This window comes from Macaca mulatta, chromosome 9, assembly GCF_049350105.2.
Source record: "Macaca mulatta isolate MMU2019108-1 chromosome 9, T2T-MMU8v2.0, whole genome shotgun sequence".
NCBI lineage: Eukaryota > Metazoa > Chordata > Mammalia > Primates > Cercopithecidae > Macaca > Macaca mulatta.
In genome coordinates this window covers 141,743,053-141,763,490 of record NC_133414.1, presented here as the reverse complement: position 1 = coordinate 141,763,490, position 20,438 = coordinate 141,743,053, and the positions used below count along the sequence as shown (strand labels likewise).

The following is a 20,438-nucleotide window of genomic DNA, read 5'->3' as shown; positions in this document are numbered from 1 at the left end:
TTGCCGGAGTGCACCTCATCCCAGCTAGAGGTATCCACCCACACTGTAGGGCTTTCCAAGAGGGGCAGGGCCATGAGGGGGCCAGACAGCCTTTACCAGTATACCAGTGGCTACTTTGAGGTCTTCCTGGTCACCAAGAGCTATCATGACCTGCCAGCCCAGGAAGCAGCCTGGCCTGGCGTGGGCCGAAAGTCAGGGAGGCAAGGGTAGGTGTGGCCGATCCCAACTCTGCTTAAGCACTAGGGACTTGACTGAGGAGCCCCAGGGACCCGCCTGCCGTTGTCGGCTCTAGGAGCAGCAAATACTGCCATGGGCAGAAATGACGGGGGGAAAGCCTCAGCGGGGGTTCAGCGCTCGCAGGGGTGGTTTGGAGAGTGTCTGATTATTTCTATGCCTCCCTCCTTGCTGGCCACCCCCGTCCCGGAGTTCCTATCAGCAGCTGCAGAGGCCTCCCCTCCGCTTCTTCCCGGCCTGCCCCGGCGCACATCACTCTCTGGACCCTGGTGAGACCAGGCCAGCAGGGTCTAGCTCCATGGCCGGGACCACCATATGACTTGGAGAAAACTAAAAATTTTCATGGAACTTTTGCCTCTACGTTTTTCATAAAGTTGCACAATAAACCTTAGGTAAACTTCAGGGGTTTGCAGGCTCGTCCTCCCAGCCTCCATACGATTATGCGGATACCTCCTGCCCTGGTTTTATAAGAGAACTTTTCTGTCCTGAGACCTTACATTTCAGCTCACATATTTGACAGGCTTAAGGAGAAAAAAAGCCTCCTGGGCAGCTCTGAACCCCCAAACAGAGATCGTACAGAGAAGAGTTCACCACTCTAAGATCCCCAAGCCCCAACTTTAGTAAACAAAACCAATCTCTGACTTCTTTGGGCCATGCAGCAACATCCTGCCCCGTGCCCAGCTTGTCAGGGGTACAGCAAGCAAGGTCCCCCACACCGTCTGCTTGGCTCACTGGCTTGTGGTGCTGGGGAGAGGTGGGTCCGTAGCTGGCGGCAGCCCAGGAGGCTTTGGTAGTGCCATTGTCCTGGCGGCGGCCCACTGGTGGGCAAAGATGATGAGAGGTTTCGTGGATGTTTGTGGTTCCATGTAAAGGCCCACTCACTCTAGCTTCCTGCCCGCCCATCCTAGAGATCCCCACTGAACCCTTCCGGAGATAGTTCTATATGATTCAGAGGACAGCAAGGTGCCTGGTCCATTACAGCTGCACAGTTTCAGTTCATTATGCACAAAACGTGCTCATGACTTCATCTGTTCGCCTGTCTGACTTCGTAAGTGAACTCAGGTACCAGCCCAACCTTCCGGGGTTTCTCTACCTGCTTCCCCTGAAAACTCTCCATTTTCAAGTCTGTGTTGTGCTGAGAAGCACCGCAGCAATTAGAATACTGTTAAGCTTACCCAGCAAACCCGATCTGAAATTCCAAATTGCTTTAAATTCACCACATGTAAAATTTCAAGGTAATCTTTCCCTTTAAGGATATATAAGTGTACAACTCCTTATATACATCATATATGAATATACATTCACTTATACAACAATGATTATGAAAAACTCACTATGCAACATAAATTTCTGGCATGTGTCTGGAATGATTTTAGTTGCTGTAATTAATTTCTGTATTGAGCAGAGCCAAACACAAGCTGTAAAAGAAATGTCTGGGAAATGTTTTAGGCTATCACAAGCCTTCAGCAGGCTATGTACAGGTAAGTTCTCAAGCTATCTCTTAAGAAAGAATATCTCTAACTCTGGTACGTTTGAGAAATTAAATGCAAAACTTATCCGAGAAGCTCCAACGCTGCTACCTGCTACGATGTAAGCGTCACAAACAGAGTGTATGGAAGTGGCTAAATGTCCACGCACAAGTTTCGTTTTCTGTGCTGTTGGCAAGCAGATAGTTGAAGTTCACAATAAGCTTATTGAAAAATTTACTGCCATTCAGATGTGTTCCTATTTAAACCTTTCAGCCAGCGAGAGTCAAGAGTCAATCTGCATGCATCATTTTTACTGCCTTTGCCAAGAATTATGCGACCCTGTGCCAAAACTAACACAAGCGTTGGAGTGGGTGGAGGCGGTGAACCCCTGTCCCTCCAGCTCGGCCAAACGCTGTCTCTGTTTAGCTGATGTAAAAATACCAAGCTGGTATACTCAATAAAATGAAGTGTGATGTCAGCGATCGTTAATAAGTCAAGCTCCCCAAAGGAACCACCGCAGATGGCTTAGTTACTGACCTTGCTGGAAAATGGGATGGTGAAGAGCCGGCACGGGGAGCTCTTCGACAGCCTCGGGCTGGTGGAAATAGGCATTCAGCCAGGCTGTGCACTGCATCAGGGGCTCCGGACCTCCGAGAACCTCAGCAGGGGCTGGGACCTCCATGGCACTGCAAAAGTGAGAACAGGGGCTTAGTAAACCTCTGGGCCCTGCCTCCACACATTGGAAAAGCAAAAACCTATTGCATCTAAACGGGCAAACACCTGCGGCTGCTTCACGGGCACGCGCGTCTCAACTAGCTGTGCAGCAGAGGGGGGACTGGTGAGGCAAGGACCCACCGAGGGTGGGTCCCACTCTCGACCTTCAAGCACCCACTCTCCACCTTCAGGCCTCCCAGGACGTGCGCTCTGAGTCTGCATCACAGCGCAAAGCAACCCAAGTGACAGTGTCCCTTTGTAAGACTTACAGACGGCATAGCTGCACCCAAGTCATCAAGCACTCACTATCGAAAAGTTTCCAGAAATATCAACACAGTCATTAGACTGCACTACACAGCCCACCCCACCCCAAGTCCAACAACGCAAGGCCACAACCACGCGTCCTGCCTCCTCCATAGCTGTGCTGTGTTCAGGGGAGTCCTCAGGGTTCACTTTCGGTCCCCTGATTCCCACGCTCCAGAGGGCCTAGTCTGTGTTTCCTTCGTCCAGCGAGTCTGTTCTCTCGGGAGCAGCCGTGTGCCTCACGTGCCTGCGTCTACTCGGTTCTTTCTCAAATCTTCCTGTTTTTTTTTTTTTTTTTTAATTTTGAGATGGAGTTTTGCTCGTTGCCAAGGCTGGAGTGCAATGGCTCAATCTCAGCTCACTGCAACCTCCACGTCCCGGGTTCAAGCGATTCTCCTGCCTCAGCCTCCCTAGTAGCTGGGATTACAGGCGCCTGCCAAGCCGGCTAATTTTTTGCATTTTCAGTAGAGATGGGGTTTCTCCATGTTGGCTTCATCATCTTGGCCAGGCTGGTGTCGAACTCCCGACCTCAGGTGATCCGCCCGCCTGGGCCTCCCAAACCGCTGGGATTAAAGGCGTGAGCTACCACGCGGCCTTCTTGGTTCTTTCTGGCCACTCTCCTCCCTTCGGTCTCCTGCAGTTTGAACCTGTACCTCTCAGAGTCGCTTCAGACTGTTTTGTGGCTGCCTCTGTTTGGGGTGTTCATTCTTCTGTGGCTTCGACCTGGTGGCCCCTAACGGAAAGGATTCTCCATCCCCAGCAGGGGTGGATGTTCCGGGGCTGTGTTCCACAGACTGAGGACACGGCCCTGAAGGGGAGGTCTCCCACTGCCACCCGGGGCTGTGGCGTGCATGACACAACCTATTGTGATTTCAAGTGCTGTGGAACCCCACTGGGAAGCCCCGGCACAGGGTCCATTATCTTCAGGTGACTCCCTTCCTTCCTTCCCTGCTTCTCAAAGCCCCAGACAAACGGCACGCTTCCCCGGGACTTCCCAGGCTTGGAGCGCGGGAGTTTTCTAGTTTCCTTTCACAGACAGTGCTGCTCCTCAGGCTTCTGTGAAAAGGTGGGGAGCATCACTGCACTGTAGAGGCTGCGGACGCACAGCTCCCACGGGCCCTTCACCCTTCCTTCCTGGGCTGCCTCGGGGGCTGTGCGCTGAGATCTACAAAATGGTTCTCCTTGACACACGCGTGCTGCTCTGGGAGGCTCCCAATGAAGGCTGTATTTGCCTGGACGTGCAGCCCAGCACAGGCGGCCAATGCAGCCAAGAGCACCATCCCGACTATCCACACAAGGGATGTGGACATGGCTGGGCATGGCTGGTCCATGGAGAGGAGGCAACAGAGCCAGCCCCGGAGCTGCAAACAACCGGCATTTCGCTTAGTATCACAGAATTGGAGGCTGTTTTAGAAAAGAAGATACAGTCACAACTTCTTAAAACACCTTCACACGAAGAGCTCAGATGATCTCTGGAGCAATTAGTTCTTGCTTTTCCTGTGAGGTAAAAACCAAGCTTGTACAAATCTGAATAAAGTCAAAAGTACATAATGAGGCAAGAGATAAAAGGAAGCCGAACACCTTCCTTATGGTTAAAAAGGTTTACTCTCTTATGCAGTTAAAGTGGAAATAAAGATAACTATAGCTTACACGTCTAGTTAAACAAACACAGCCTTTCGTGTATTGGGCTTGTGTTAAAGATGATACAAATTACTTTGGCTTAAAGTGTACTGTGGGCGGAAATACCCTGGCACTTCCATTCAGAAAAGAAACCAGGGCCTCAGCAGCAGGAACCTCTTTTGCATTCCATCTGGGATACTCACATTTTAACAAGAGACAATTAAAAGCGGAGAAGCTGGGATCTAAAGTTCCAGAGCTTCTGCCTGAGTAAGTGCCTGTGATGGCATTTCCACCTTCCCAGAAGACAGCAGACATGCCGAGGGGCACACACGGCCGTGGGCCTGCGTCTGCGACACCTACAGTGTGTGGTGACACCATGGCCAAGCCCACGGGGCGGCAGGGAGAAGCTACAGGGAGGCACAGAGCTGCACCTGTGTTGTTATTTTCGTGTGGAGTTGTGCTTTCCTTCCATTGCTGGGAGGAAGTTGGGGAAAGAGACCCAGTGAAGGGTGTGTCCAGGGTTACTTCGCTTTGAGGTCCTGCAGGTGCAGAAATGTGCATGTCATCTGACAGCAGGCGCAGTGATGGAAGACCTCGGGCCAGCCTCACACGCTGTCCTGTCCTGGAGGCTGGGTCTCTGGGCGGGAGTGGTTTGTGGGTGTAAAAGTCTCTGCCGAGATCCTTGGGTCTTTCTAAAAATGGACCTCTTCGGGTGAGACGCACATAGGGGTCCCCGTACACTGTTTTTCACAGTGGAACGGGAGGGTGGTCAGAGGTTTCCAAGCACGCAGATATTGACAACTTTAAGGAAGGAGCCAGAGAATGAAGGGAAAAAGAAGGAAGCTCACTAGGATGACCACAGACAACTGAGACCAGCAGTTGGGCCTGAGAACTAAGCCCAGCAGAGCTGGCTACAGTTCATGGCTGACCCCATGAACACTGCGGCCAGACAGAACAGGCCCTGGCCTTCTCTAAGCTGCCACCTTATCCAGACCCCTGCCCGAGGGAACTCACGCAGACAGGGCCCTCGTTCAGCCCAGTACCCTCAATACACAGGCTGAGGTCTCCACAGCCCAAGCCACTGCCTGGAAACCCTTATCGGCCGCCATCACAAAGAGGCCCCGGGGAAACCGGGCTCACTCTGCAGGCAGAGAACTGGCTTGCCGAGCAGGGCAACCAAATGGCCTCTCTCAGAGTTCCCTTGGGGCATGGAAGTGCTGTCTTTTCACTGTCCCGATTTCCTTCCCACTTAAGTGAGGTCTGGCCATGGAAAGGAGAACTTCTGCTTGGCTTAAATATTATTCAATTTCAGAGACACATCTTCAATCATTTGATTCATGCTCCGCTCCTTGCTAACTGAATAAACAGGGTACTGATGATATCTAAGAAGAAAGATGGAGAAATATGTAATGTGCTTTGCTGTCCTGATCCCCGGGGAAGGCGGCAGAACAGAGGGGTGGAAGCAGCGTGCAGGGAGGGTTAGTCCCAGCTCCCTCCTGAGTGACAAAGAGCTGTCAACCACCACTGTCCAGACAGGAAGAGCAAGCGTGATGGGGCCCATGTACCCCGACCTTCAACTGGGGAAACAAGACCCCTGATCAAGCCACCTGGGCCTGGCACCTTCTGCAGCAAGAGCTCAGCCAACGTCTCCTGCAGGGTTTGAGGGATGGGACAGGAAGGGGATGAGGCGCTGGGTGAGGGTCTTTTCTCCTGCATTACCTCTGCTGACGTCGTGAGCTGGCGTCCGTGGTGGCACCTGGGGCTGCAGGATTTGGGCTCCCAAGAAAAGGTGCTCCCCCGGCGAGGATGGGGCGGAGCACAGGGGCTGCCATTTCAGTGGTGGGTGAGTTGCAGGGACCCCGGGGAAGACTGGGATGTGGGACTGGTTGGCAAAGCAAGCACCTCAAGGTCAGGGTTAGGCTCCAGAACTAGAGGGGTCTGGCCGGCCATCATACCCTGCAGATGGGGTCTCTCAGGGAAGCGAGGGTACGCTGTGGGAGAGGGGGCATTCTACCACAAGAGCTGGGAGCTTCTGTGCCCCCAGCAACTGCTCAGACTCCAGAGTGAGGATTCCCTCCTCAGCACCCCTGAGCAAAATGGGGTGCGCTCCAGCACTGCAAGGCTCTGCCCACGCGGGCGTCCTTCTCTCGTGCTGCTGAGGGAATTGAAATGTGAGCTGGCTTTCCTAGCATTTCCCACTCTTAAAAGGATACTTGAAGAATTTTTATAGTAGTAAAATTCATCTTAAATTGATTTTTTATGCTTGTGCTAAAGATCTCAACCTCTGATTTACTCTGTAGTTCTCTTTTTTAACTCTTTCTCTATTGGCATTAGGTAACTATTCATGGGTGAAATGTAATTAAACAGCTTTGATTCTGAAGCAAGGATTTATGATACTACATTTAAAATGAATGGCATTAAACACACACATAAAACCAGATTTTTAAAGCCATGACACAAATTTCCATTTCTACAGTAAAATGAAATTTATTCTCCTGCCCTGCCCTCTCCTCCATCCTGCCGCGCTCGGCCCTGGAAGAGCTGGGGGTGACGGCCTCTCTCACGGCGGCACTTATCACGGGGGAGTTCCTCGGGCTTCCCCGCTGGCGAACCCTGAAACGCCAATAATTACGGGCTCCGCAGCCCACGCGCATGGAAATCCCACGTCCCAGTCTTCCCCAGGGGACCTGCAACTCACCCACCACTGAAATGCCGGCCCTGTGGTCCGCCCCATCCTCGCCAGGGGAGCACCTTTGCTCAGGAGCCCAAATCCTGCAGCTCTGGGTGCTGCCACGGACTCCAGCTCAAGACGCCAGCTGGAGACTCTCATCTGGCACCTCAGCCCGTTTCTGTCCCATCCCTTGAACCCTGCAGGAGACAAGACCCTCTCCCAGCATGGGTGGGGAAATGCTCAGAGCACATCAGAGTCACGCCTCCCCCAGGCCTCTCCCAGGACATCATGTGTCACCCACAGAATAATCCCGAGGCACATATCATGACACTGGTGCCTTTCACTTTCTTGGACTTGGCATGAGAAGATGGTGGCTGGTGGGTGAAAAAGATGCACAGCTTTGCTGGGCATGTGTACACGGGACAACAGGGCGTCGGGCACCTTAACACAGCAAAGCCAGAGCCACGTGGGCCTGGCTCAAGGATTTCTTTAAGAAAAACACAACTGTTGGCAATGCCAGGGGTTCCTTAAAACCAAACCGGACGACACTGACCTGCCCTGGGTGGAAGCTCCCAGAGCCTCAGCAGACTAGAAGGCCCCGGTGATATTCTCCCGGAGCTGCCGCCTGTGGGAAGCTGCCCCAACTCATTCCCCTTCCCCGGCTTGGAAAAACAATGTCCCAGTGATGAACTGCCTTGCAGATTTGATTTAAATCTCCTTCCCTTCAACCCGAACCAGGGCACAGAAAGGTGGTCAGAACGTTCCAGCACAAACTCCTAACATATGGGCACAGGGGCTATTCCAGGGAAAAGTGTCCCCCCTACCTGCATGAAGCTTCCTTTCCAGACACTGATATTATCAAGAACATGAAGGAACAGCGGCAGTGGCCCACCTGAGGCACAGCGGAGCTGGGGGAGATGAGAGAAATGCAAGGCACACGGCCCCTGCTGGACACGGGCTTCCTTTGACCGTGTGGGAATCCCGCCTGGCCACAGACAAAGGGTAGAGGAAGCAAGTGCCCCAGGAGTCTTGATATCAGCCCAGCTCAGTGCGAGGAAAACAGAAAGAGTGTGTTCCTGGTACCACAGCTTCCAGCTCTGCCCAGTTCAGAGTGCTCAACGCTCTAAAACTCCACCAGCCAGCTGGGAGATTTGAGTATTCAGATTTTTGGGTGCCTTAAGATTCCACTGGCAGTAGAGAATCACTAAATGTCCATTTCTGAATGAATTCTACTCCCCAGAGACATTAACACGTGATGTATTTGGCTTGAATCCTATTTGATATAAGAAAATCGGCCAAGAGTCCTTCATGAGTTCCTCACATCTGAGGCTCCATCGGGCTGACCACAGGACACTCCAGACGGGGTGTGCTGTGTACCCTCTGCCTCTCCTGCGACCCAAACACCTCCTCTCTCTCTCCACGGACAACGTTTTCATCTTATGGTTTGGGAATGCTATCGGCTGACCCTGGAGGGTCACCCAAGGAGTTTGTTCCAAAGGCAGTTGCTCCTCTGAGTTCCTCTGGAATCTGGCAAGGCGCCGAGCTTGGATACAAGGCTTCCAAGAGGCTTTGAAGAAGGCTGCACGGAAACCCACGGGTACCTGAAAAGCTTTTAGTGGCCTCGCCACACACAGCACTTTGGATGCTCAGGTGATGAGCAACATTTCCCAAGCCCAGCTAGCGAGCACCCACCTCCTCTGGCTTCCAGAACCTTCAGGACTAGAGGGCAGAGCAGCAGACTCCAGGGCTCACGTAGGAACAAGCCTTCAGCCAAAGATTATCCATGCTACATGGAGAGTTTTGCTAAATATCACTGGTAAATGCACAGTTATGTCCCATTTAGAAGATCTCTAGCAGAGTGTCTTGTGTTTGATGGATTTGTCCTGCATTCAATTATAGCTTCCTGCTAAAGCTCAGATGTTTTCTTTCAGGGGTAAGATTGAAGAAAAGAAATAAACTATGCTACCTGCTCTCAATAAAGATTATTTTATTTTAAACAGGAGGCTGAATAAAACCTTTTGACTCTATATTTCAGACAAATGCAGTGGCTTAATTTCATTCAAGCATTTACTGAGGATCTGAAATGCATGCAGTTAGTGGTTAGAATACTGACTCAGGGCTGCCCCTTCCTCTGGAGTTGACAGCCAACTGCGCAGGAAGAGAAGGTGAAGGTCAAACACACAGGTCAACATCAGAAACAGCACTTCCGCCTTCCAATGGCCCCGATGTTTCATGGAGGCCCCGAGGCGGCTGGGAAGGAACATGGCAGTGACTGCTCCGTGGCTCTGCCTGGTGGCCAGCAACTGTTTGGGCACTATGACCATGTACGTTTGACAAAGTGCATGCAATTATTTGAATATTCTATAGTTATATTAGGAAACTGACTAGAAACAGAAAAAATTAAAAATGCTGATGTTAGTAGTAGGAAACATGGATCTCAACAGTGCAACTGCGGCAAAGATAAAAAACAAACGGCACGCCAATGGGTTCATGACAGACACAACCGCGGCCTCACTGGTCCTGAGCTGCCGTTGCTAATGACGATGATGACAATGGCACTGACTGCACACCGTGGGCCGTCCTCAGTGATTCACGTGCTACCCCACTGATTTCTCATGCACCCCCAAGAACAAGATGTGTTCAACTATGACAGGAAAAAGTGAATAAACACGCACGAAACATCAACAATACACTTAAGTTTATGTAATAAGCAATGACAGGTATGAGTTATATATATATATATATATTTTTTAACTTTCTGGTACAAAAGGGCCTCCCACTCATCACAGGTGAGGTGAGTCTACTGATTGACTGTTACGTGTTTGGTTGTAGGGCCTATTTTAAAGATGCATTCTGTACAAAAGGACATCGTGTAAGACAGGGAAGTAAGTGATGAGCACAGCCCATTTCTAGTGCGGAAGAAAACAGGAGGTCTTCCCAGAGCAGGCAGTGTTCCGTGAGTGCCTGCAGGAGGGCTGTGAGGAGCTCTGGCTGTCAAGTCGGCAAATCTTTACCGCACTTTTACTGTGTGGTTCATAATAAAGACGGACATAAATCTCATTCCTTGCTTTTATGCCTTCAACCCTATCCCAAAATGAATCCTATGTTTATGATCCTATCATAGGCCACCAAAGGGTTCATGTACCAACATCAATAATGTGAGGAGGAGAAAGAGGCCATTTAAAATTAAGTTAGGCTCCAAGTTACTTTCTGGGTGGCCATAGGTATCTTGCTAAAACTGGATACCAATTTTTAACGGGCATCCTATGCCCTCAATATTTGGGGCTCAAATTAATGTCAGATCCTAAACAATACCACAAAGGTATTTACTATAGCATTTTAAAACACCCACCAAAAATACAGAGGAAACTTTATGTAAATTTTCAACTCTTCCCCATAAGAACAATACATAGTTTTCTTTTTAAAAATAATTCTTAAAAATGCATTAAATAATAAAAATATTTTTAAAAGACAACCTGAATAGTATACTTGGCAGACCAGAAAGCCTTAAAAAGCCTATTTACTTTTCCCCCTAAATGTTCAAATCATTAAAAGGAAAATTGTATTTTATCAACATTTTAACATATCCTTAAAAGTCTCTACTATTTGACAGATGAAGATAAAAACACCCCAAAACTATAGATGAATGATCAGGTCCCTAAAGATTCCAAAACAATTACAGGATGCAGAGCAATCTAGTTAAATTTTATTCAAAAGCTTACTGCACTTGTGTTTTCTTTTATTTTTCTATCAAGAAGCCCATGAGGCTTAAGCACAATTCATTATGTATGAGACCCCACTTGCGGTGCTTGACTGTTGATTAATAGCAAAGTTTGCTGTATGTACATTTGCAACATTAGATGCATACAATATGCTAACTTATTCTTTCACTGAAACTAATTATTTACAAAAATGACTACGTGAGACTACAATTTATTAAATGCATGCATCCAGTCTCAATTTGGCCCCCAAAGACAGCCTGGAATGAAGATCTTTTACTTGATGTGACAACTTCTAGAAACGCTATTATTAATATTGTAAATGTGGCAAATAAAGAGTTCAAATAGCCTTATGTCTGTGTTGCACATGCCTTCCACCACCACGGCAGTGAACAGAGCTGCTTTCTAATGTTTTACACACACGCGAGAAGCACATTCTTCTTTCCCAGCTTAAATTAGTTTCTTATAAATAAAGCGCTTGTACATCTGTAAAGATATAAACTTTTAGAGTCATTCCATTAGTCTAAACAAATGGTTGAAACTTGCACAGGGTAGCTATTTCTCAAAGGATCTTTGAGGCTAGGCAACTGTGCATTATTCAACATCTATCTTCCCCAGACCTTGAGAAGAAGCCACATCAATCTATACACAGAGATCAACACCGCATGCCCAGACATGGGCCTCTAATGGGGCATCTGGTCAACCGCTCGTGTCTGCCGTGCTAACGCTACGACACACACAGCCCAGAGCAGCAGCCGCCTGCCCTGAGCACCCTCTGCATTCTGGTCTCTCTCTGCTGGGCCAACCTGCACACCTTGCAGTCTCCTCTCTGGATGCCCTCAAAGCCTCTGTCCTGGCCTTGCCCTGCCCAGCTGAGGGTGGGTGCCCCTGCAGGCTCTGGAGAGAAAAAGAGAGGACTCACTTCTTTCTGCACAGGCCAGACATGGAGAGTCAATGTCCACGTCCACAAGAGAGGACGACAGTGCAGGTGGTCACTACAGGCTACTGACTGCTTGTTGTCACTGGAGTTTTCCAAGGACACCTGACAAAAGCACCTGCATCTCAACCAAGAGTCTGCTCTGGGACGTAAGAATTTAGGGGCAGAGAAGAACTGAACCATCAGGAGAGCAGATGAGACAGGCACAAGATGACTGACTGTGTCATGCAATTTCATATCCCCACTCTCTCAGGAACACAGCCAAGGTCAGCCACAGGCCAGGCGGCTGACTCCAGAAGTCCCAGGTGACATGGAGCCTCGATGTCACATCTCCGTTACACAATATGGCACCTTGGGCAGGGCTACATGAACACGGTTGAGGATCAACGCACTCTAGGAAAACAGCTCGAGGTAAGCTCTCGCACAACACTGCACAGCTGCTGTTTACTGAGTGCCTAACACATGCCAGGCATGCCATTACAAGCTGTTCTACTTATTCCTCCCAAAGACCCTTGGGGGAGGTACTATTATCTCTATTTCTAAAACAGGAAACTGAGGTCCCGAGGTTGTGTAATAACAACTTACCAAACTCATAAGGGAAGACCCAGGATGGAATGAAAGCCTGACTCCAAAGACTTTAGACTGCGGCATCTCCATGGATTTGGAGGACTCCGGCTCTCCTCTTTGAAACGGAAGCCAGTTTCCTCATCACGACAAGTCCACATGCGCACATGCTCTGTACTTGATGGCACATAGTCTACATAGAATAGCATTTGGATTTACTCTCTTTTACTTTAAGGTGACTTCTATGATCTCTATGATCTCTTCCCCAATCCACAGGATGACAATCCAGGCCCACTGTTCCATTATTCAAAGACAATGGGAACGTGAGTATCCAACCTACTTTCTCTTACACTCTAGAAGCTTCCAGAAAGAGAGACTAGGTGTCCACATCATAGAGGCTGAAGCTCCTAGACAGCTGCCCAGTTGCTCTTAAAGGAAGGTCAGATTTACATTGAAACACATCAGTGACCTGTCCACACAACACACATCAGTATCCCACATAGGCAGGAGGCCTGGGTCCCAGAATGCCCCTGGCCTGCTGTGTCCCCTACTGTCAACCCTCCAGAAGCAAGGCCCGGAATGATTCAGGCCACAGCACTGCACTCAGTGGCTTGACAAACGCACAGGTGAGGTGTGCACTGGGCTGCATAAAGAAGTCCAATGGAAGGCTCCCCAGGAGGGCTGTTCCAGTGAGCGCCGGGACAATAGCCACGCACCATCCTGGGGCTGGTCCTGACTCTGCCTCCAGCCCTGGGGTCCTACCCAGCACACTCCCAGGGCTCAATCCCTACCCACTGAGCAAACAAGTAAGCAAGACACAAGGCTGCTGAGGCTCCTCTGTAGCACATGCACTGAAAAACACCTACATTTCAGATTTCATTTTTCCAATGAATAATTGCTAAAAATTATTCCCTAGGGGGAAGAAAAACTCACAAAGATTTTCTAAACAGTGAAAGCTACATTTCTCTGCCTTTTCGGATTTTGTAGTAGACTGCAGAATAACAAAGTTTGTGAAAGCCCAGGAAATGGGCATCACTTCCAATTTTGCTGACTTTGATAGGACTCTGCAGTCAGAACCCGGAAATGCTGCAGGTTTGCAGACACAGAACTTGGTGGGTTCTCCTCTGTGTCTGCTCCATTCTCCACCCCCGATATAAGGCAATCGACTTCATGATGAGATGCAATGAGAAAAATGAAATGAAGCAGCAAATCCTTCAAGCGCCACCTTCATGCTGTAACTATAAATAGTCTGTTGAGTTCCAGCAGCTCCACTCGTTCCACTAAGGCATCTATGCTGTACCCTCATTTCTCCTCTAGGCTTCTGGGCCTTTGGAGGAGGAGCCAGGGGGTCATTAATAAAGAGGGAGTGAAGAGGTCCCAGTGAGGAAAACCTTGCCTCCCCCCCGTGACACAACAGCAGACACCAGCACCAGCAGGCCCTGTCTGTAGGCATGCCTTCTCATCTACTAGAAACCTACTGTAAGATCACGAGGACAAAGCCACTCCTGGGAAATGGAAGCCAGTGGTCACCCCTGGTCATGACAAGCTCACATGCTGTCACATGGAACAGCCCGCCCCTCCCCCATCCACTGGATGTGCAAAGGGCAGAGTACACCAGACGCAGAGTACCTGACGAGGCCTGCAGGCTGTGCCAGGGCTTGGGAAACCACGCCCGCCCTCTGGGCTCCTCGCCCACACGACTGTTTCATCTCCCAGGCAGGCAGCGGTTTCTGATTTGTCGTCTCTATTAAGGAACAGGCTTGCTTTCTCCTGTGAGCCCATGCGATGAGAAATAACACTTTTGGTGCTAACAGGGCTAAGACGTACCTACCCCTAATGGACACAATTCATCTCCACGCAGCTTACAGGCTAACTCTGTCACCATGCAATTCAGAACAAATTATTTTTTGTCTTAGCAAGAGAGTATATCGTAATTTAAATTTAACAATAATAACTAACGTTCTGAAGACAATGCTTTTTTCCAAAAGGCATGGATTATATGAGGACTGACCTCCACGGGGCTCAGTCCCATTAACTTGTATGCTGGGCTCATTAATAAATAATTCTGCCACTAAATTACCTGTCTTGTAAATTGGTTTGTACAGTTCTAAATAAATAATAGATAGCTCCCTATTATCAAACACAGTGGAGTTTTTAAAAGAAAAGCACAGCTTATAAGATAGCACTGCAATTTCATCCGGGAACAACTTTCTCCAGCTCGCTTCATAGAAAGCCCTTGTTTTTCCTGCTGACTGCTGCAGCTGGAACACGTTAGCTGGTTAGCAGAGTTGAGAATACTGAATTTAATCTCAGACAAGTATATTGACTATCCATCAGTGGCCAAAAAAATCCTCAGCAACTATTAAATGGACAGTTAATATAATTGTATTTTAAAACACTGAGGTCATATTTAATTTTGAATTGAAACTCTTAAAACACGCTTTCTGGCAAGGATATAGAGTAATAAAACAACGTTAACTACAGAAAAAAATCTAAAACTCACATTATTAAAATAAATCTTTTTTCCAGAGTACTAATATCTGCAAGAAGTAGATTACAAGAAGCAGAAAACATTTGTACTTTTTCAACAAGTATCGTCACTGGCACTGAAACTCAGGGTTTTCGGTTTAAAGGATGAAATCATGCTGGAGGCCAGAGTTCAGATGCTGTTCCCCTCCCTTTCTCCTTTGAGCTGGCTGGTCTCCCGGCATCTTCTGTCTTCCTTCCAGGGTGCTCAAACTTGGTTTAGCTACACCCTCAGGTCTTCCAAGCAAAACTCTACCCAGCGAAGAATCCAATTATGTTCCAAAGCAGGAAAGAAAAGTAACTGGGGCTGGGAAAAGTCTCACAAGAACAAACAGGGGGGCTGGAGAGTTCTGAGAAGGGAAGGTGGGGGGAACATTTTAGCTGCAAAGTCAGCCAATTAAGATTCCCTTTAGGAAGCACCAATTTCTACTCAAAGCAGGCTGGCAAGTCCAATTTTGTATGCCTTTTTCCTCCTCTTCAAAAATCAATACAGCCCTCTGGGAGGCTGTCATGCTGCAGGCGGGCAGGTCTGTGGACCGTGAGCTCCATGCCTAGACCAGGTCTCAGCCCTCCCAGGGGAAGGCAGGAGGTGGTGTCAGGATTTTCTGGCAAAAACAATGCAGCATTTATTTCCAGGCGTTCTCTGACAGCCAGGACAAGGAAGAAGCCCTGGCATGCAAACCCCAGAGCCAGGGGTAGTGTTGCCAGGAGCCCTATACCTTCATTTCACTCCCAAACTCTTCAGCTGGTAGCTCAGAAGAGCAGAGGTGAAAGACAGGGAGCTTCCCACTGAGAAGAGCTTCTGGGAACTCAAAAGCGCCATTCGACTAAGGCGACTAGCTTTATTTCTGTGGCACCTGACGCCCTGGGCTTCCCCCACCCCATCTTGCCAGCCAGCACATCCTCTCCCTGCTGACTGGACATGGGGGCCATCCAGTCCCCAAGGGCAGATTGTGGGCCTCGGGCCACCTCATTCTGAGTCACCTGCCCATGGGAACTGTCGGCACTTTTGGAGTCTCACCTCTTTTTTATTTTTATTTTTTGAGATGGAGTCTCGTTCCTGTTGCCCAGGCTGCAGTGCAGTGGCATGATGTCGGCTCACTGCAACCTCCACCTCCTGGGTTCAAGTGATTCTCCTGCCTTAGCTTTCTGAGTAGCTGGGATTACAGGCACGCGCCACCACACTCTGCTAATTTTTGTATTTTTAGTAGAGATGGGGTTTCACCATGTTGGTCAGGCTAGTCTCGAATTCCTGACCTTGTGATCCGCCTGCCTCAGCCTCCCAAAGTGCTGGGATTATAGGCGTGAGCCACCATGCCCGGCCTCTCCCTCTCTTTTAAGCTCTGGTCTCAAACTGCTACCCGTTTCCCCAGCCAGGCCTCCGCTGAGCATAGACACACTGACCAAGAGAAGCCTCCACCTGCTGCCTGGACATGTACGCCCTGCCACAGCCCACATCCTGCGAGAACTGGAGTTATGCTTCCGGCCAACACTGAACACTTCTTAGCTTAGACCGGGGTACCTTGGGGATCTTTTGAAAGGAAAGGATTCTTAGATGCTCAAGAAAATTCCAGTTTGAGAAACAAGAACTTGAAAAAGGAGACTTATAATAAAACACCTTTCAATTGCAAATTAATATTACAGAAGTGACACTGACTTTGTAATGTATCTTAAAAATGTTAATTGCAATGAAAACACATCTTGGACAAGTCTCCTAGACCTCATGGATGCCTGGAAATCCTCCATGTGTTTGTATTTGCATCGGTCCTCCCTTTCCTGTGGCCCCAGATTGGTTAACATGGACTTACGAGAGCATCAGTCAGGTACAGGTACAAGAATAATCCATCAGAGACTAAAACCTTCTAGGCAATTCCATTTTTCACCATGTGTTAATACTGCACTAGAAGCACATTCGTGGACTTTTTTGGATAAGGACTGGGTGAAACTCACTCCTTGCCCTGTTGGGGTCTGCCAGCGAGTGCTGTTCACTCTACAGAACTTACCGTGGCGCTGCGTCACTGCCCACACTGGGAATGATGGACGAGAGCAACCGTGAGGTCTGGGGCTGCAGCTGAGGGTGGCAGCTCCCTCCAGGCAGGCTTGCATGGACACTGCTCCAAAGATAGCCTGTCCCCCTCCATGTACATGTGAAGTGACCTCAGTTTGTCACTTATAGGCCAGTTGGACCCTCAGAATGCACTCTGAGCTGCTTTCCCCTTCCTTCCACTCAGCCTGCAGCTGAGGCCCCAGATGGATGGCCACGCTGGGCCCATGCCACTTCCTTGCTGCCCTTGCGTCCCCATCCCTCAATGATGGGGCATTCCACATCACCATTCAGCTCACATCTGTTGCCACACGGGATTTTCAAGGTGTCCACAGTCAGCATGCCTCCATGACCCAAACCTGGCCCACCATCTGTTTTTGTAAATGAAGTTTTATTGGAACACAGGCACACCCATTTGTTTACTCAGAAAGCAACAGAGCTGAGTAGCTACAACAGAGATTTTCTAGCCTGCTAAGCCTGAGATAATTCTTTACCACGTGACCCTGCATAGAAGTCGCCTGATGGGCCCCTGGTCTGGACTTATACTGCCCCGAGCTTTTCTTCTCTGCCTGGAAGCCACCGCTCAGTCTCTCCATGTGGGTCCTGTCATTCCTGAGTCCTGACCACTCTCTACTGGTCCTCCCACCTGTAACGCTCCAGACCTAAGCCCTTCTTCAAACCCTAATTCAACTCCGACTCTGTATCATCTCTGCTAATTCTACTTACAACCACCCCAGACCGTATATTTGGGTGGTATCAAAGAATTCAGTCTCTTAAATCATGGCAGCTGCCATCCCCTGAGCACCCACTGTGTGCTGGGCACTACGCTTGGTGCCCCATGTGTACCACCCCTGTCTAGTTCCCATAACAAGGTAGGTGGTGAGTATCTGGATTCTGGTTTGATTAATGAGAAAAACCAAAGTGCAGAAGAGTTAATAACTCCCAAGGCCATGCAGCTAAGTAACAGGCACCAAAATCTAGAGCTTTGACTTTAGCACCTGAGTGGTGGCCTCTCCAACCTGGCTTCTAATACTTTCAACCAGGAGAGAGCATGGACACCCCAAATCCTCAGATGAAGACGCCCCAGGAACAGAGAACTCAGGCCCTGCAGGATCCAGCCCAGGCACCTACGTTCGAATTCCTCACTGTGGGCTGCCTCAGGGTGCACCTTCACTCCAGTGTCCATGTGGCAGGCACACTCCACATGAAACCCTTTTCTCCTTCATGAAACCCCTGACACCTGTGCCACTGCCAGGCCTGGCTTCTTTGTGCCCCCCCGCTCCCCCATTTATTTTCAAGCTTTTCTGCTCCCTCCTCAATGATGTTATTTGAAACCCACAGCCCCAAGGAACCTGTCCTCTCAAAGGCTGCTCAGGAGCCCCAGTTATCCGAGCTAACACCCTCTTCTTGAGGTGCCTGCACTGCCCAGGTGCACATGCTGCTTCAGGACACTGCCCGGGGCTGACATCTGGGCCCAGCTGCCTGCTGTGCTCTCTGCCTCTCCCAAGTCCTGTTGCCAGCTCCTCTTCTTGCTTCCACTCACCTCACCCTGACTACTGGACAAGGCTTTGTGTGGACTGGGATGGTGTTAGGTGTCACCTTCTGAGGACTGGCAGGGGACAGACACAGCTGTGCCACACTGGGGCTCTTGCCCCGTGCAGCTGCCTATCCAGAACAGCCACCTGGAGGCTGGTCATCACCTCCAACTCCATAGGCAACATCAACGTCAGCCTTCTCCGCACGCCAGGAACAGCTCCCAGTTCCCGCTGCTGCCTTCAAGTTCTCCTGCACCCCATGTCCGCTGGTTTCTGCTTTGCAACATCTCTCATTTCCATTCCCTTTTGTTGCCACTTCTGAACAACCTCCAGAGCCTCTGAACTGGCCTTTTCACACTCCAGTCACATCCAGAGAACCTGCCAAAACCAGATAAACCTTCCTAAAATCCTGCCTGGTTGTCACCACCCTGCTCACAAGTCTCCCTGAGTCCTCATCTCATACTCCGAATCAGATCCAAATTCTGCATCCAGTGCTGGGCACAGCCCTGCAGTCTGGCCTGGGGCTCGGGCTCTCTCCTGGCTGAATCCCAAGCTCCAGCTGATCTGGCCAACTTGCCTCCCTCTGAACTTCTCCCCTTTTCCTCCAGGCCTTCCCACCCCTGGGACTTTCCTCCTCCTATCCCCGCACCTGGAATGTGGTCTCCCCATCCTGGCCTCAGACAAGTGCATGGCACCCACGGCTGGCACCTTTCCAGCTCTCCTGCGGCCAGAGGGTCACCTCGGGACCAGCGTGCGTGCAGCCCAGCCTCCTCTCCATGTGCCACCCTTAAGCAGCATATGGCACCTCCAAATGCTCTGGGTATGGTCCTGTGGTTTCCACAAGTAAAGCCCACACCTTAGGACACCTCTATATTACTCATAGCAGTGGACACCGCAGTGCCTTTTGTACACACTCACGTAACAAACAGCAAAGACTGATGAATTGTTAATGAGTGAATAAGTGAAAACATCAAATGAAGGAAGGTGGGGGCAAACAGGTGTTACTGAATATACTTAAAATGATTTGGAATTTACTTTAAAATTGACGAAATATAACTATTTTGCTATATTCTGTTGCCTATTGTACTCCTAGACTTCTTCATCCCTTCTCTAAAAGACATAATTCTACAACTTAACCACTTAAGACACATGGAAGTAAATATGTGATGTAAACTACCAATGTTTTAGATTGGGCTTCTACTGCATGTCCGTTCTGATCAAAACTTGAAATAGCTAGGAAATGACTGTCTGAATAAGATCCAAAGGACAGAGGGGGAATTTCATGTTTTTCAGCTTTCGGTTCCACCCAGAGCCTAGGATTCAACAACAAACATTCATGGACCTAGGGCCTATCTGAATGAGTTTACAACTTTGGCACATAAGGACTCAATTTTAATATCTTGCCATCTACACGGCCAACCCAGTTAATTCCAGTATTACGCAGTTTTAGATTTATCACGGCCTATCATCTCTCTTTTCTCAGGCATTGTTTTGTTGGTCTAGCCCAGAAAGCACTGGGAAGCCAATGATTTGAAACCCCACACAGCAGCATGAGGCAATTCAGAGCAAACTTGTCAAGGCCGGTCTTGGCCAAGCTGATCAGAGTTGGATCAAGAGTTAAGCCAAGAATCTTCTCAACAATTCCAACAGAAATGGCCCTTTGCCTGGGAGCATAATATATTTGTAAGAACTGGCATAATCGACCAAGAAAACAAGCTAGAAGACGACAGAAAAAGGGTGTGTGCTTGTGTTAACTGAAGGACCTGCTACATCACACCACTGTCTTCTTGAAAAACATTTTTAAGAATTAAAGTCAGAATCAAAAATAATTATTTGCAACTCTCAAGCTACTATCTCCAGCTCTTTTTGGTCCCCATGTTCAAGACTAAATGCCTTCCTGCTAATTATGATGTATGTGATTGAAAAAACTCACTTGAATCAAACCAGAAACTGGAGCTGCTGCTGGGTGTGGAGCTCAACTCCTCAGCTTAGAAACACTGCAAACCACCATGGCTTGCCATTTTCAATGAAATATTTTTACGGGACAAAGTGAAAGCTAAAAATGACTCTGGTAAATATTGTAAGAAACAAAGGACAGGATT

The 20,438-nt window shown here is 49.1% G+C and overlaps 1 protein-coding gene across 6 annotated transcripts in view; it reads right to left on the bottom strand.

Moving 5' to 3' along the window:
- The window catches only part of MGMT (O-6-methylguanine-DNA methyltransferase), a 290,626-nt gene that overhangs the window by 46,875 nt on the left and 223,313 nt on the right, over window positions 1–20,438 (bottom strand). For all 6 annotated transcript variants that reach the window (XM_077945016.1, XM_077945017.1, XM_077945014.1 and 3 more), the window contains 1 exon segment: window positions 2,241–2,389. In XM_077945016.1, the coding sequence (XP_077801142.1) occupies window positions 2,241–2,389 (149 nt within the window).